The sequence below is a fragment of the Sardina pilchardus genome, chromosome 24, assembly GCF_963854185.1.
Source record: "Sardina pilchardus chromosome 24, fSarPil1.1, whole genome shotgun sequence".
Lineage (NCBI taxonomy): Eukaryota > Metazoa > Chordata > Actinopteri > Clupeiformes > Clupeidae > Sardina > Sardina pilchardus.
In genome coordinates, this window is record NC_085017.1 from 3,962,136 (window position 1) to 3,979,635 (window position 17,500).

General features: G+C 46.2%; 1 protein-coding gene across 1 annotated transcript in view; it reads right to left on the reverse strand.

Moving 5' to 3' along the window:
* The window catches only part of adgrb2 (adhesion G protein-coupled receptor B2), a gene marked incomplete at its 3' end in the record, with an annotated part of 151,720 nt that overhangs the window by 6,319 nt on the left and 127,901 nt on the right, over positions 1-17,500 (reverse strand). Inside the window, 2 exon segments of the mRNA XM_062530091.1 lie at positions 1,293-1,385; positions 5,862-6,033. Coding sequence (XP_062386075.1) covers positions 1,293-1,385; positions 5,862-6,033 — 265 coding nt within the window.

Below are 17,500 nucleotides of genomic sequence, written 5' to 3' on the forward strand. Positions count from 1 at the left end.
ACAGAACACACAAACACACTTATAACACTATTTCAAATGTCTCTGTGTGAATTTTCGGCACTCTCAAAGGCTAATCCGATTGGCAAGAGTTCCTCTAATATTAATCCCATTATTATTGTCACTTTCTGACTGCTTCACAGCAAGACATTTCAATTAAAGAAACAAACGACAACAAAGGAGACGTGAGCGAACACCAACTGCTGCTGCAGCATCAGGGGTTCTGAAAAGCACGGCTGTGACGCCTGATTCTCACTCTCTCGCTCTCTTTAATCCACAGCGCCGAGAAGTTTCCTTGAAGGAAGCCTCTGGTCTTAGAACAACCGAGTCTATTTCTGGATAATAATGAGAGCAGCATGTCGTTGGGGGAACAAAAGGATGTGGATTGGAGTAGTTTCTGAGTAAGGCTGTGAAAGGCATTTGCAAGGAAATAGCAGAACACATATCACTTGTGGACAAGCTCACTGACGTCAAAGTAAATTGCTACTTTGAGCCACTGAATAGATCCAGAATATCATCATGCTTTTATGCCACTGAGTGTGTGTGTGTGTGTGTGTGTGTGTGTGTGTGTGTGTGTGTGTGTGTCTGTGTGGTATGTGTGTGGAAGTGTGTGATAGGTGGTGATGGTCATGGTGATGGTGGTGGTCATGCACTCCTCTTCTCTGGGGGTAAGGGGTGTGTGAAGGGTGTGTGTGTGTGTGTGTGTGTGTGTGGAGGTGGTGATGGTGGAGAGGGGTGATGGCGGGTGTGTGTGAGGTGGGGGAGAGGGGTGTGTGCGGAGTGGGGGAGAGGGGTGATGGTGGGGATGTGTGTAGAGTGGAGGTAAGAGGTGTGTGTGAGGTGGGGGAGAGGGGTGATGGTGAGGATGTGTGTGGAGTGAGGATAGGGTGTGTGGGGGGGTGATGGCGGGGATGTGTGTGTGTGGAGGGGAGGGGAGAGGGGTGATGGTGGTGGTGTGTGTGGAGTGAGGGTAGGGTGTGTGTGGGGGGTGAGGGTGGGGATGTGTGTGTGTGTGTGGAGGGGAGGGGAGAGGGGTGATGGTGGGGATGTGCGTGGGGTGAGGATAGGGTGTGTGAGAGGGGTGATGGCGGGTGTGTGTGAGGTGGGGGAGAGGGGTGTGTGAGAGGGGTGATGGTGGGGATGCAGTGGAGTGAGGGTAGGGTGTGTGTGGAGGGTGATGGTGGTGTGTGTGGGGTGAGGGTAGGGTGTGTGTGGAGGGTGATGGTGGTGTGTGTGGGGTGAGGGTAGGGTGTGTGAGAGGGGTGATGGTGGGGATGCAGTGGAATGGTATTCACCATGATCTGCACCTGGCCGTTCTTGCAGGAGTCCGGAGAGTTCTCGCTGTCGTCCTTGCACCCGCCCATCCTGCAGCGCACCGCGTCCTGGACCTGTGAGGGAGCAGGCACAGTCACAACACGTCATGACCTCTCACCCCACATGACCTTTCACCCCGTGATCTGACACCCCACATGACCTCTCCAACCGGCAATCCAACCGCTTCCTGTACCTGTGAGGGAGCAGGCAGAGACATGACGACCTCTGACCCTACGCCCCGCCAGGACACCGCAGCACCTGTCACATCACACCCTGCCACCCTGTGCCACGGCAGGACATGTAATGACCTCCTCTAACTCCTGAAGACCCAAGTCTGGAGAGAACATCTCCTCTTGTAGCACTTCTTACAACTAGTCTGATCCCAGCACTTACCAGCTGACTAGCACTGACACTGGACTGTTTAAAAACAGCACTCGTTGATGCACTTCTTATTGTACTCCACCTTTTTTAAATAGTCCTGGAATTATTGAGAGAAAATCTTCAAAAAGCTTAAACTGTTTACCATGTTCTCAGTCGCATTGGTTAACAAAGCATTGGCCAAATGTAATGCAAAGTAATGTTAATGATCTTTGACGACGTCTCTCAGTGCATCCTGTACAGCTATTGGACTGATATGCTAGTAACCAGTGAGGACAACACACACGTGTACTGTATCTGTGGCACAGCTTAATAAGAAACGGGCACTTTTAAAAGACCAAAGGCAGGATAACAATAAGACAGGAAGGAGGGGCACCCAACATGGAGGACTAATGAAGATGCCCTCGTTAATACAGCGCTGTAACAAAGCAAGTCAACACAGAACACTTCACCCCTACACCGACGATTGATAACATTTAAACGTTTATCAACCCGTGTCAACCTGGACAATTCTACCTTTGCTCCAGCACGGCATCAAAGCCAAGTCAACAGGGAGGACTAAACAGCCGCAGGCTACATGAAAGGGGAAAGGGAATAGAATGGACCCAAAACCCTGTGTGTGTGTGTGTGTGTGTGTGTGTGTGTGTGTGTGTGTGTGTGTGTGCTGCCAGGGCTGACTGTTCTCGTGGCTCAGAGAAGAAAAGGCCACGCTTAGATAAGGGAAGTGCTCGGTGAGCAGGTTTAGGTCAAGGCTTTTAGTCGACCGGGCTGCAAGAAAGCACTCTGGGATAATACGGCTCTCCGAGTCTGATGTTTCCTCCTCCAAGAGCAGGGGGTTGAGCAGAGCCAGCAGTTTTGTGTTGAGTGAGACTCTATTCTCCGGGAGGAAAAAAAAAAACATTAAAGGAGAGGCAAAGAATTGAAAAGAAGAAAAGAAGAGCGAGGCTAGAAACAAAAGGCCTGAAAAGGCCTGATGTCTCAGAAAAGCTTTGAAATTGAATACTGTGTGCCCAAAAAACACGTTCCGCGGTTATTAGCACATTTCACGGATCAACAGAAAAGGAAAATTTGTATTAATGTTTTTAATATTTTGACAACTGAGAGAGCCGTCAACTGCGGCTGTTTAAACCCTGACGATAATTCACAAGTGACATGCTTGCCTGCAGTTAAATTTCAGGGCCGGTAACACTATCCTCCCAAAAAACTGGAGGGGTAGCCTTCGGCCATCTCAATAGTCTTTTGTTTATTCACAGTCTAGGCAGACTGAGCTGCCTGGTGCAGTCGGAGGCAGATATCTCAGGTTTTTGTGGCTGAATTGGGATGGAGTGGTCTGATGAAGAGAAAAACGCTGGGGTCATTGCCCCAATGCTGATTGTCTTGTTTCATCTTCTCACACCTGCACTCCCAATTACGCTCTCCATCTCCCCACTAACTGCCTAATGCAACTGCTAACTCCTCTTTTCTCAATTCATCTTCACTTGCACTCTCTCCTTGCTTCCACCGCTCTTCCTCTCTCTCTCTCCCTCTCTCTACCTCTATCTCTCTCCTCTTGCCTCTACCCCTCTCTTTCTCTTTCACTCAGACATTTCTCTCTCTCCCTCTCATTCTGCACCCAATCTCTTCCAATCACTTGTCTGCATTAACCCTGTTACCCAGGTGCCATCCATGCTAACTAAGGCTAAACTCTCCATCCATGTTAACTAAGGCCGAACTCTCCATTCCGTGTAACTATGGTTGAGTTTGTATGTGCTATGGCATATTAGATCATTGGTGAATCACTGGCAAGTCAGTCACTTTGGTAATTACTCTGTTGTCAAATATTAAATAGGGGTAGCAACCAAAGATGATAGAGCGCTACGCGTCATCTTCCATGCTGCGTGTCTGTTAGTGTCGTCTTCCACGCTGCGTGTCTGTTAGTGTCATCTTCCACGCTACGTGTCTGTTAGTGTCGTCTTCCATGCTGCGTGTCTGTTAGTGTCGTCTTCCATGCTGCGTGTCTGTTAGTGTCGTCTTCCACGCTACGTGTCTGTTAGCGTCGTCTTCCACACTACGTGTCTGTTAGCGTCGTCTTCCACACTACGTGTCTGTTAGCGTCGTCTTCCACACTACGTGTCTGTTAGCGTCGTCTTCCGTGCTATGTGTCTGTTAGTGTCGTCTTCCACGCTGCGTGTCTGTTAGTGTCGTCTTCCATGCTACGTGTCTGTTAGTGTCGTCTTCCATGCTGCGTGTCTGTTAGTGTCGTCTTCCACGCTACGTGTCTGTTAGCGTCGTCTTCCACACTACGTGTCTGTTAGCGTCGTCTTCCACACTACGTGTCTGTTAGCGTCGTCTTCCACACTACGTGTCTGTTAGCGTCGTCTTCCACACTACGTGTCTGTTAGCGTCGTCTTCCGTGCTATGTGTCTGTTAGTGTCGTCTTCCACGCTGCGTGTCTGTTAGTGTCGTCTTCCATGCTACGTGTCTGTTAGTGTCGTCTTCCATGCTACGTGTCTGTTAGCGTCGTCTTCCATGCCTCTGTCAGCGCCGTCTACTGTGGCGGTGCCTCTGAGGTTAGCCGCTATAATAATGGTCTATGTGACGGGCTCATAAGAGATCAGGCCCCCTGTGTGAAAGTGTGTGTGCGGCTCAGAAAGTCCCCTCTGTGCGGCTCGGCTCCTGTTATGCTAAAGCTATTAGGGATTACATCCAATCCCTGCCAGGGATTTTCATATATTTACTAAAATAATTCTGGGATTTGGTTCATTCTAATCCCCGGTTTTATGATATTGATTTAACATATATGGCTTAGTATTTCAGAGCTCGTTTATCACCCCCCCCCCCCCCACACACACACACACACACTCATGCCCTCCACCTCCCCCCTTTTGTCTTCTGTCTTTGTCTTTGGGACCAAACTCCAACCTCCCTGTTCACTGATTTGCGGGATCAATGGAGAGCAGTCGAGCAGAGAAACGCAGTGAAAATTGGATCAAAAAAGACCACAATGTATTGTGGGTGTGATCTGACATCACCACAGGGGGCACAGCATGCATGTTTGTGTGTGTGTGTGTGTGTGTGTGTGTGTATGTACCCATGTGTGTGTGTGTGTGCGCGCGTGTGAGTGTGTGCATGTGTGTGTGTGTGTGTGTGTGTGTGTGTGCGTATATGTGTGTGTGTGTGTGTGTGTGTGTGTGTGCATGTCTGTGTGTGTCTGTGCATGTGTGTGCGTGTGTGTGTGTGTGTGCAAGCTAGCGAGAACACGGGTGAGAGCAGGGGGAGGGGGGGGGGGTATCATTTGTGCTGTCACTCTACACAAAGAAGCGGAGAGAGAATAAAATAAATAATAAAAAAATAAAAACCGCTGTAATCTCTTTACAGAAGTCCATCTATCCTTTCTTCTATCAAAGTAGTCCCTGCTTTTGTGCTCTAATCTGTTTTATGGCCCAGGCCACATTTGATTCTTTTCATTCTGTGCATGGAGGCGCACTATTGGACCGACTCGCTCGCTCGCGCGCACGCTAAGTCACGCTAATCCCATAGGGGACCGGGACTGTACTGCGCTGCGGATCAGGTCGCCATGTAGTCGTCCCTGGAAACCAGATTTAACCCTTTAATGCCTAATCCCTATGTAACATATTCTCTTTTATCGAGTCTTTTTAAACTTCACAGCCTTGTGGACTACTAATGTCAAACTCTTTTTCGGGCTGGGCTGGGCTGTGCTACTGTATGGCCACTGCCAGGGTCATTATGGACAGATATACAGGATTGAGATACAGTTAAGAGAGTTATGCAGATATATGTTATGACTATATCACGCTCACAGTTAGATGGGTAAAAGTTACAGTACAGATTCAAACTGTCAAATACTATAGACAGTCAAGATAACACGAATGCATGCATGCTTATGCTATGGACAGTTTAAATCTTTTCATTGAAGGCATGGATACTCACAATCATACACACACACACACACACACACACACACACACACACACACAAACACAAACACACAAACATGCATGTATGCACACACACACACACACACACACACACACACACACACACACACACACACACACACAGAAACTCTTGCACACAGGCATGTACGCACACAAGTGAACACACACACACACACACACACACACACACACACACACACACTCACTCACACACACACGGGCGGGCGGCCTCACCTCGCGGCGCATGGCGCAGTGCACTGTGATGATGACGAAGCCCAGGACGGAGTCGAAGACGGCGAAGAGCACCTGGAAGAGCGTGGAGCGCCGGTCAGTGATGGCCAGCACGGCGCTCATCCACGTCAGCGCCAGCAGGGGGAGCACTACGCAGGAGCTCCACAGCGACGCCCTGCCAACAACACACACAACACAGGCCCACCGTCAGGCCACCGCCGCTGGGGAGGGAACGCTCGACCACAGGCCCCCCTCCAGGGAAGACGAGCCTGGGGCTCAGGAGCTCTCTGAGGCACCATGACAGCAAACCACACAACACAACACAAGGCAACACAGCACAGCACAGCACAGCACAGCACAGCACAGCACAACACAACACAACACAACACAACACAACACAACACAACACACCCCTGAGGTTGTAGACTCAGTCTCAGTATACTGTAACACATCATTATCAACACACTCATATCCATTCAAAAACACCAAAACTCAAAGTTTGAGCACCCCAAACTTCCACTTGAGACCACAATTCACTTTATTTCTCTGCCCTTTCCCCTATACTTCACCTGTGAGGTAAACCATTACCAGTCATCAGCCATCTTTGTGCCTGGCCCTCATCACACCTGAAGTCCCATCCCTATGACTGCCCTACCATCGCCATCGCCATCCCCATGACTGCCCTACCATCGCCTGCTGTGGTTCCCTGCCCAGATTCCTGGCCCACGCATCCTAGAGACCCATTACTTTCCGAAATTACTAATGAACAATTTATTCCCTACACTGGACTATTTGAACTTTCTGATACTACAAACGACTTTACTGTACTGTAACTGACCCTAAGCAGATGGGTTGGACCCTGGAGTCGTGCATCTGTCCGAGGTTTCTTCCTATATGTATCTCCAATTCTAGGGAGTTTTTCCTTGCCCCTGTTACTCATGGGCTCTCTTTGAATGTTTAAAACACTCTGTAAAGCGCCAGACATGTGTAATGTTTTGGCACTTTATAAGTGAGATTAAATTGAAATTGAAATTGAATTGAATTAATCAAGCATCATCCACCATTCAAACACACTACATCCACATTCCCTGCCCACTCCACTTATACTATTGTATTATTAGAGTTACAGTGACAATACTCATCAGTCACCGCCAACTCTCAGATGGCCTCAGTTGGCCTCAGTTGCGCTAGTGCAAATATTTCTTTGGTTGAGGCTCTAGTCATATTTCATCTAATTCAGAATCTTATTGCACAATATCCGAGAGTGGGAGTATCTGTCTGGTACGGAGTTCCATCTAGATTGAATTCTGAAGTGCACAGACAGTGCCTTTTCATGCAAAACACTTTATTACTTTCAGAGAAAGCAAACAATTGGCTTTAGTGAAAGCTAAGGTGAGACAGTGTTAACAGCAGTCGTACTTCAGCTGGAGTGACACATTTCTGGCGTTCATAAGGAAATAAGTTAGGAAATGAGCTTTGAGTTGATCCATTATTTGAATGGATCAAAAGTCATACTTCCCCTGAATGTGTAGCCTTGGTTATGCCGGCCAAAAATGTCAAGTACGGTATGTCATTCTGGATTTAGATGTGAAATTATGAAAAGTTTTCTTCTTTTTTTTTAAATAAAACAAATTCCTGAGACAAGTGCTGTCTAACTAAGAACACAGGCTCAGAGGCAAGAATGACACTGAAAATAATGAAGTGGCATTACTGAAGTGTGAACATAATATTCTATTAGTTTTAACAAAGTTCAATGTCATTGCTAAGTGAGGTGAGACGCTAACTTCTATTCCACTAATAGAAGAATCCCACCTAAATTAAATAAATGTATGTATATATGCACATATATGTATTCATATATATATATATACTGTATATATATATATATATATATATATATATATATTATCGCCAAAATGCTGAAATGTTCATAGGATATGTGCAAGTGTCAGTGATGGACACGGTGTTAGACAGAGACACCCATCACTGTGGGTTGAGTTAACGCTTAACACTTTTGCTGGCGGTTGTTCTTAATGGGCTAATGCGCTGAGCCTGCACCACCAGTGAGTGGCCAGACCAGGGGCATCGCCGGGAGATCTCTCCCCGACACAGTGCAGCTCGCCTGGGGGGAGAGGGGCAGCGAGGGCAGCCTGTGAGCTCCTGGAGCCCCGACACCAATTTAGAGAGTTCAGCGCAGAGAGGGAAACTAACTTGACTGATTGACAGGTGGATGGACAGGCTCTCAACCACCCTCTACTCCCAGCAGAGAGAGCGAGAGAGAGAGAGAGAGAGAGAGAGAGAGAGAGAGAGAGAGAGAGAGAGAGAGAGAGAGAGAGAGAGAGAGAGAAGGATAATGAAAGAGAAAGATCCTAGGCTAAAAGCTAGATAGCTTTGTAATAGAATCAATAAGACACTTGCCAAGTCTTTGTGCACGCACTCACACACACACACACGCACGCACACACGCACGCACGCACGCACGCACGCACGCACGCACGCACGCACGCACGCACGCACGTGTAACGGGGTTAAAATATTTTATTTTGTTTATTTCATGTTTTGTTACTTTCAATGCAAAGTATGTAATGTGATATATGATGTATGTATTTTGAGATGTATTTTACCTAGTAACAGCTAAGTAAGTGACCCCGTATTGGACATGAAAAATCTGCTCGAATCCGATTGGATGAGAGTGTGAAAGAAAGGGAGAAGAGAAAAGAGGATGGGTGACGGGTTTCTTTGGACTCTCCGAACCTGCGTGTTTATGGAAAAAGTTTGATTCATCCCCAGCACACGGGAGTGAGCTTAAGTGTTGAAAGTGGAATTATACGGTGTATTATTCACAACGTTAGTGTTAGATTAGAGTAGGCTATAAGTTTAAGCTATAGTAGCCTAGGCCCCACTAACACAGGGGAGCCGCGCAGCTAGTTGAAATAGGTTCGATGCTAACGTGGTATCCAGTGTTTCGTGGCTGAGGACTTTGCTAGTGCCACGCTGGTCGACAGAGTCGAGTCTTAGTCCACCTGACCAAGTGGGACGTCAAGGGCTCTACGGATGTTGACAGCAACGGGGACTGAGTGACGAACGAAGCTACGCATCTAATGCGGTGGGAGAGAAACAGCGTTCAGTGAACATTCTACCGCGAGGAGGTAAAGGCGCCTGTTTTTATTTTCTATTGCTCTGGAGAGTGAAGCGGCCATTTGAGTTTGCGGCCTCTACGACCACAAGCAACAAACAGGCCTGCAACATATGACACTCATTATATTGCCGGCATAGGTTTACGTTGATACTGAACGAACGGTTGTGTGCAGGGTGTGTTTGTGATGATGTGAATTCAAGTGTGGTTAATGTGTATGTTTTTTGCACATGTTAAGAAAGTAGGTGAATTCCTCCATACGGGAATAGATTAAGTTAAAGGTGCTGTGCTTGGTACTCTGTTGATTTCTGTGTATGTAGTATTAAGGGGGGAAACGAAAACAACTGAGACATAATAAGTTTTAGTTTGACCACTTGTGTTATTTCAATTTAATTTAACTACCATTTATTCAGTAAAGCACCATTGTGTTTAAGATATCTTATTGTGATCATCATTTGTTATTTTGGTACATTAATGTGCAAGCAGTATAAAACCCACAGACTAGATTAAGTTATTATTGCTGATTTAGTAAGGACTCAGTGCACCCCTTCTTCAGGTTTGATTTTCTTTAACCTACTTTAAGGGTGCTACATAAATGGAGGCACCGCTGGGATTAGTCTTGGGTTAACAGTGACATTTATGGTCCAAAAGACTGTTTCATATAATAGGTGTGTGTTCATTTGTTGAAAAATGATTGATCGAGCTAAGTTAGCCATAGAGTTAAAGGGTTGGTGTCGGGGTGCGGGACTCAGTGAAGCCCACTCTTTGTTGGTTGTTTTCTCTGCCCGTGACAGTGTCCCTGCAAATGAACAAATTGAAGAAACAGTACAGTGTATCAAGTGCTTGGGACGTGTTCGTGTCAGAGGACAAGTGTTCAGCTCTGAATTTAATAGTTTCTTAGTTTTATGTGAGTGCAAGGAGCGTGTAGAAAAAGACCGTGTCCCTTCAGAGATTCCTGTTACAGAAGATGATACTTGGTCCATTATCTTACAAGACACCACCCCTCATCCAAACGTTCCATCTCCTTTGTCTGACTTCAATGCTAAATTGCATAGTTTGTTGCAGTCAGAGGGTAAAACTGTAGAAGATGTTCGTTCATTGTTCCCTCCAGAACGCCCTCTTTCTGATCCCACTGAGTCTGTGTTGCGTGCCGTTGGAGATTTCCTGGCTAAAACAAGGAAGCCTTTGACTGAGGGGGGTAGCTATAGGCGTTTGAGAGTTTTCTCCGGCTTGCTGCCTATACCTGCTGGTGAAGACTCGTTTGAGCAATGGAAGGAGCAAGCCAAGCTTCTTATTGAAGAGTCTGAATGTTCACAGGGAGAAAAAAAAAGGAAACTTTTTGAGAGTCTGAGGGGCCCAGCATTTGAAATAGTTAAGGCAGCCCGTGCTGCAAATGCAGACATCACTCCTGCAGATTGTGTTGCATCTCTTGATGATGCTTTTGGGTCTGCTGAATCAGGCGAAGACTTGTATTTTGCATTTAGGCTACTTAAGCAGCAATCAGGAGAGAAACTGTCAGAGTTTTTGAGACGTCTTGAACAGTCCTTGTTGAAAGTAGTGGAGAGAGGTGGTTTGCCCGCAGCTGCTGCTGATAAAGCACGGCTAGAACAATTGTTAAGAGGGGCTGTGAATTCTGAGTTAATGCTAGTCAATCTCCGTTTGAGAGAAAGGAAAAGCAACCCGCCAACCTTTTTACAGCTCTTAAAGGAGATCCGTGTTGAAGAAGAGTATGAAACTTCGAGAACTAAGCTTGGGTCGTCTGTCAGTTGTGTGAATGCTCAGGCAAGCCTTGAGTCGACACCGTCTGAGATTCAGAGCTTAAAGTTAGAAGTCAAGGAACTGAAGAGCTTAGTTGCTGCCACAGCAGTTGCGACCTTTCCGCTGCCAGAGGGCGTAGAAGTAGATGTAAAACCTACTGGAGTATTGGAGGCCCAGCAAGGGGCAGAAATAGCCGCGTTAAAGAAACAAGTTAAGCGACTCCAGCACAAGTTGAGTAACAAAATGACTGACAATGGGTCGTTGGTCACAGTCTCGGCTGTTGAAGCACCTAAGAGAGACTTTAATCCTCCTCGTCGCCCTACAAATGATGAAAATTTTTGCTATAGATGTGGAGGGAATGGGCATTTTGCTTCTAAATGTCAGAACTCAGAAGATCAAACTAAAGTCATAAAAAGGCTTATCCAGGCTTTGAAACTTAGCAAAGACAAAGAAGCCAAAGATACAATGGTGAGTGAAGTGAACTGTGATGTCAAGAAGGGGGCAGTAACTGCACCAAAGGTTTCACCAATCCCTGATGGTTTGATTGGTCCGCCTAGCATTGTTCCATTAAAAGTCAATGGAATCTCTTGTAAAGCATTGTTAGACAGTGGCTCGCAAGTCACTATCATATTTGAATCGTGGTACCAGGAGCATCTGAACAGTGTTCCTATCCACCCTGTTACTGGTCTGAACCTGTGGGGTTTGAGTGACTCCCCAGCGAGTTATCCATATAAGGGTTATGTGATCGTGGATGTGGAGTATCCAGCAGAAGTGGTTGGTTCATGCAAGACAGTTTCTGTTCTTGCCCTCATCTGTCCAAATCCTAAGACTTCTGATCAGCTTTCTGTCATTGTTGGAACCAATGCCAGTCATGTTAGACGCTTAATACAGCAGTGCAGAAAAAGTGGAATTGATGTCACTCATACTTTGGGCATACAGGCTTGTGATGCCCAATTTAAATGCTTTCCTAATCACTGCCAGCATACTGTGGAGCTGGAGCATGAGGTTGGGTGTGTGAAATGGCAGGGCCCAGGCCCGTTGATGCTGAATCCTGGCCAGGAGGCAAAGGTGGCCTGTACAGCAGAAGTAAAGCCTGATATTGATAAAGAAATATTGATGGTTGACGTCTCTCCTGTTGCCCCACTTCCGGTAGGAGTCCTCCTTCAGCCTATGGTGGTTCCAGGTGGTGCGGTAGATGTTAACAGTTTTAGAGTTCTGGTCAGAAATGAGTCATTGAGACAAACTGTTATACCAGTGGGTACTGTGATTGGTAGCCTTCAACTCACTGACTCGGTGACCATGATGGAATCTGAAAAGACTAATGTGGATAAGTTTGATGCTGACTGGGTTAACTTTGGGGACTCACCTGTTACTGAGGAGTGGAAAAATAGGCTGAGAACCAAGCTGGCTCAACGATCTCAGGTGTTTTCTCTTCATGAATGGGATGTTGGCATGGCCAAGGGTGTTGAACATAAGATCCGACTAGCTGATCCTCGACCCTTCCGCCAGCGCTCACGACGTTTGCCCCCTGCGGACATAGAGGATGTGAGAAAGCATCTCCAGGAGTTGCTTCAGGCAGGCATAATTAGAGAATCGCGTAGTCCATATGCTTCACCAATAGTAGTGGTCAGGAAGAAGAGTGGTGCGGTGCGGATGTGCATTGATTATAGACTCCTGAACAGCAGGACAATTCCAGATCAATACACAACACCTTGTATTGATGAAGTATTGAACGTGCTGTCGGGGAGTAAATGGTTCTCAGTTCTCGATCTTCGCAGTGGCTATTATCAAATAGCAATGAATGAAGAGGATAAGGAAAAGACGGCATTTATATGCCCGCTAGGTTTCTTTGAGTTTGAAAGAATGCCGCAAGGGATTAGCGGGGCCCCGGCGACCTTCCAGCGATTAATGGAAAGGGCTGTAGGAGATATGAATCTGTTGCAAGTGATCGTGTATTTGGATGATCTCATTGTGTTTGGCAGGTCGCTAGAGGAGCACGAGGAGAGATTAATGAAGGTTTTGGATCGTCTTGGCGAGGTCGGGCTGAAACTGTCTATAGACAAGTGCCAGATTTGTATGCCAGAAGTGAAGTACCTGGGGCACATTGTTTCAGCACAGGGTGTGTCCCCGGACCCAGCAAAAATTGAGGCTGTCACCAGCTGGCCTAAACCTATTAATTTGAAAACTCTACAGTCCTTCCTTGGGTTTTGCGGTTACTACCGCAGATTCATTGAGAACTATGCAGCCATTGTGAAACCCTTGACTGACATTACGAAAGGCTATGGTCCGAAGCAGAAAAGCTTAAAGCATGCCTACGACACCACTAAGACTTATCTGAAAGAGTCAGAGCCCTTTGGCTCTAGATGGACCGATGACTGCGATGTCGCATTCTATAAAATCATTGATTGTTTGACACATGCCCCTGTATTGGCTTTTGCTGACCCCCAAAAGCCATACATTTTGCATGTGGATGCCAGTTTGAAGGGCTTAGGAGCTGTCCTTTATCAGGAGTATCCTGAGGGCCTTAGGCCGGTGGCTTTTGCCAGCCGAAAGCTAAAACCATCGGAAAAGAACTATCCTATCCATCAACTGGAGTTTTTGTCTTTGAAGTGGGCCGTGGTGGATAAAATGCATGATTATTTGTATGGTGCTAGTTTCACTGTCCGCACAGATAATAATCCGCTTACCTACGTCCTCACCTCAGCTAAGCTTAGTGCTGTTGGACATAGGTGGTTGGCTGCCTTGTCCACTTACACTTTTGACATAAAGTATCGCCCTGGCCGCCATAACATAGATGCAGACTTGCTGTCGCGAAATATGATTGATGAGAGTGCGGATGAGTGGGTGACAATACCCCAGAATGGAGTTAAGTCCATCTGTCAGCGTCTTACAGTCCAGCGATCTGACAGTGGGCCTGCCAGATGTGTTGATCAGTTAGGCTCTCCGCCCAGTTGTGTGCCAGAAGCCTACTGTTGTCCCACACAGCTTGGGTTGAATGCGATGGAACAGGTGCCCAGAAAAGAACTGCGGGCAGCACAGGAAGCTGATGACATGATAGGACCTGTAATACAGGCTCTTCACAGTGGAAGATGGCCTGTGAGTGTGGAGGCTAGTCGTGAGCTGTCTGGTATGAAAAGAGAGCTAGGGAAAATGATAATTAGGGATGGACTACTTTACCGGCTGACCAAAAGAGGTTCTGGAGATGAGCTGCTTCAGTTTGTCTTACCTAAGCAGTTTCATGCAATGGTGTTGAGGTCTCTGCATGATGACCTTGGACATTTAGGAGTGGAGAAAACGGTTGAACTCGCTCGGAGTCGGTTCTTTTGGCCAAGGATGGCTTGGGAGATTGAGCAGTACATAAAACATTGTGGGCAATGTGTTGCGTTCAAATCGCCCTGCCAAAGGTCTGCTCCTTTACAGCAAATCTCCAGCAATGGGCCAATGGATTTAGTCTGTATAGACTTTCTTTCTATGGAACCCGATTCGAGAGGTCTGAGCAACGTTTTAGTAGTGACTGACCACTTCACACGTTATGCTCAGGCTTTTCCTACGAACAGCCAGAAAGCTAGTGTGGTGGCCAAAGTGTTGCTCGATAAATACTTTGTGCATTATGGTCTCCCGGTCAGAATCCATTCTGACCAAGGTAGAGACTTTGAGTCTAAGTTAATTCGGGAAATGTTGACAGTCTTGGGGATTCGCAAATCAAGGACTACCCCATATCACCCACAGGGTGACCCACAGCCCGAAAGGTTCAATCGAACACTAATTTCCATGTTGGGTACGCTAAGCCAGGAAAAGAAACGGACTTGGAGTCAACACGTGAGTTATTTGGTGCATGCTTACAATTGTACCAAGTGTGATAGTACTGGTTATTCACCATACTATTTAATGTTTGGCCGTGAAGCAAGACTTCCGGTGGATCTGTGTTTTGACACCAGTTTAGATGTGGAAGAGACTGCTTGCCATACCCGATATGTTGAGAAATTGAGAGAGGATTTGAAAGGGGCTTTCAGACTTGCATCAGAAGCCGCTGATCAGAGACATTTGAGAAATAAACGCAACTATGACAAGAAAGTGAATTTTCAGGCTCTGGAGATAGGTGACAAGGTGTTGTTACGAAATCTTGGGCTTAGAGGGAAGCATAAGTTGGAGAGCAAATGGAGTCCCTACCCGTACATAGTGGTGGGAAAACTGCCTAATCTGCCTGTGTTCAAAATAAGACGAGCTGATGGACAGGGTGGAATTAAGACTATCCACAGAGATCATTTACTACCCATTGGTACCCAGGTTAGAATTCCCAGACAAGACTTCTGCGACGAGATGCCTAAGAAACCACAAACTAGAGCAGATTTTCGCAAAAGGCGGGCCAGCAACATTGAGACTCAGAATGTTCATGATGCTCAACAACAGCTGTCTGAATCATCTTCTGATTCTGAGTACTTTGTGTCATTGAGATCACAGCATCCAATTGATGATTTGTTGGGAGGTGATAAGACACTTCCGAGTGTAGAGGTGCCTCACCAAAGTGATGAGGAGGATGACGTGCAAAGTTTGGCTGCTGACAGTGTGTCACTGGACGAGTCTGCAGATTGTGATGCTGAAATTCCAGTTAAGGTTAATAGTGGAAACAGTTCGCCAAGGGCTGTGGAGAGCTCAAGTGGTCCTGATGAGGAAACTGATGCCTCAGAAGTAGTTGAGGTGGTAAACCAAGAGGGGACTAGAGGGTCAGAGAGAATGATTAGGTCTGACAATGAAGGTGATAGCTTCATACAAGATAGGCCTAAAAGAAAGGTAAAACCTGTGGTTAAATTAACCTATGATAAACCTGGGAGTTCTAGGAATGAGACTATCACAATAATTCATGGCGGCATTACAATAACAATTGAAACTTAGTTGATTTTGCACTCTTAGGTCTAGAGTAGTCTGATGAGGACACAGACGCTTTAGGAGAGGGAGGGTGTAACGGGGTTAAAATATTTTATTTTGTTTATTTCATGTTTTGTTACTTTCAATGCAAAGTATGTAATGTGATATATGATGTATGTATTTTGAGATGTATTTTACCTAGTAACAGCTAAGTAAGTGACCCCGTATTGGACATGAAAAATCTGCTCGAATCCGATTGGATGAGAGTGTGAAAGAAAGGGAGAAGAGAAAAGAGGATGGGTGACGGGTTTCTTTGGACTCTCCGAACCTGCGTGTTTATGGAAAAAGTTTGATTCATCCCCAGCACACGGGAGTGAGCTTAAGTGTTGAAAGTGGAATTATACGGTGTATTATTCACAACGTTAGTGTTAGATTAGAGTAGGCTATAAGTTTAAGCTATAGTAGCCTAGGCCCCACTAACACAGGGGAGCCGCGCAGCTAGTTGAAATAGGTTCGATGCTAACGTGGTATCCAGTGTTTCGTGGCTGAGGACTTTGCTAGTGCCACGCTGGTCGACAGAGTCGAGTCTTAGTCCACCTGACCAAGTGGGACGTCAAGGGCTCTACGGATGTTGACAGCAACGGGGACTGAGTGACGAACGAAGCTACGCATCTAATGCGGTGGGAGAGAAACAGCGTTCAGTGAACATTCTACCGCGAGGAGGTAAAGGCGCCTGTTTTTATTTTCTATTGCTCTGGAGAGTGAAGCGGCCATTTGAGTTTGCGGCCTCTACGACCACAAGCAACAAACAGGCCTGCAACATATGACACTCATTATATTGCCGGCATAGGTTTACGTTGATACTGAACGAACGGTTGTGTGCAGGGTGTGTTTGTGATGATGTGAATTCAAGTGTGGTTAATGTGTATGTTTTTTGCACATGTTAAGAAAGTAGGTGAATTCCTCCATACGGGAATAGATTAAGTTAAAGGTGCTGTGCTTGGTACTCTGTTGATTTCTGTGTATGTAGTATTAAGGGGGGAAACGAAAACAACTGAGACATAATAAGTTTTAGTTTGACCACTTGTGTTATTTCAATTTAATTTAACTACCATTTATTCAGTAAAGCACCATTGTGTTTAAGATATCTTATTGTGATCATCATTTGTTATTTTGGTACATTAATGTGCAAGCAGTATAAAACCCACAGACTAGATTAAGTTATTATTGCTGATTTAGTAAGGACTCAGTGCACCCCTTCTTCAGGTTTGATTTTCTTTAACCTACTTTAAGGGTGCTACACACGCACGCACACATGCACGCACGCACGCACGCACGCACGCACACATACAAACACACACACACACACACACAGACACACACACATACCTATTAATCTCTCGCTCTCTCTCTCTCTCTCTCACACACACACACACACACACACACACACACACACACACACACACACACACACACACACATAAAAGACCCATACAAACACATTCTTCACTCTTACCATGGAAAGCAAAACAACCATAAGAGGCAGACAGCAGTAAGACACACACATGAATGAGAGACTCCAGAGCATCAGGTGGGGGGAAGATTCCACCGCTAGCAGACATATAAACTTTACCGTCAAGCAGACAAACACACACATGCTGTGTTGCCTGTCTGTCTTTTATTCTACCGTGAGTGGAGCTGACTGTGTGGATGTGTGTATCTGTGTGTGTGTTTGTTTGTTTGTTTGTTTGTTTGTTTGTGTGTGTGTGTGTGTGTGTGTGTGTGTGTGTTTAGAAGCAGACATACCCATCTCCGCACTCTTGTCTCTGTGTGTATGAGTGTGTGTCTGGTTCTCATGATGTTCTAGAGACAGCACGCCATG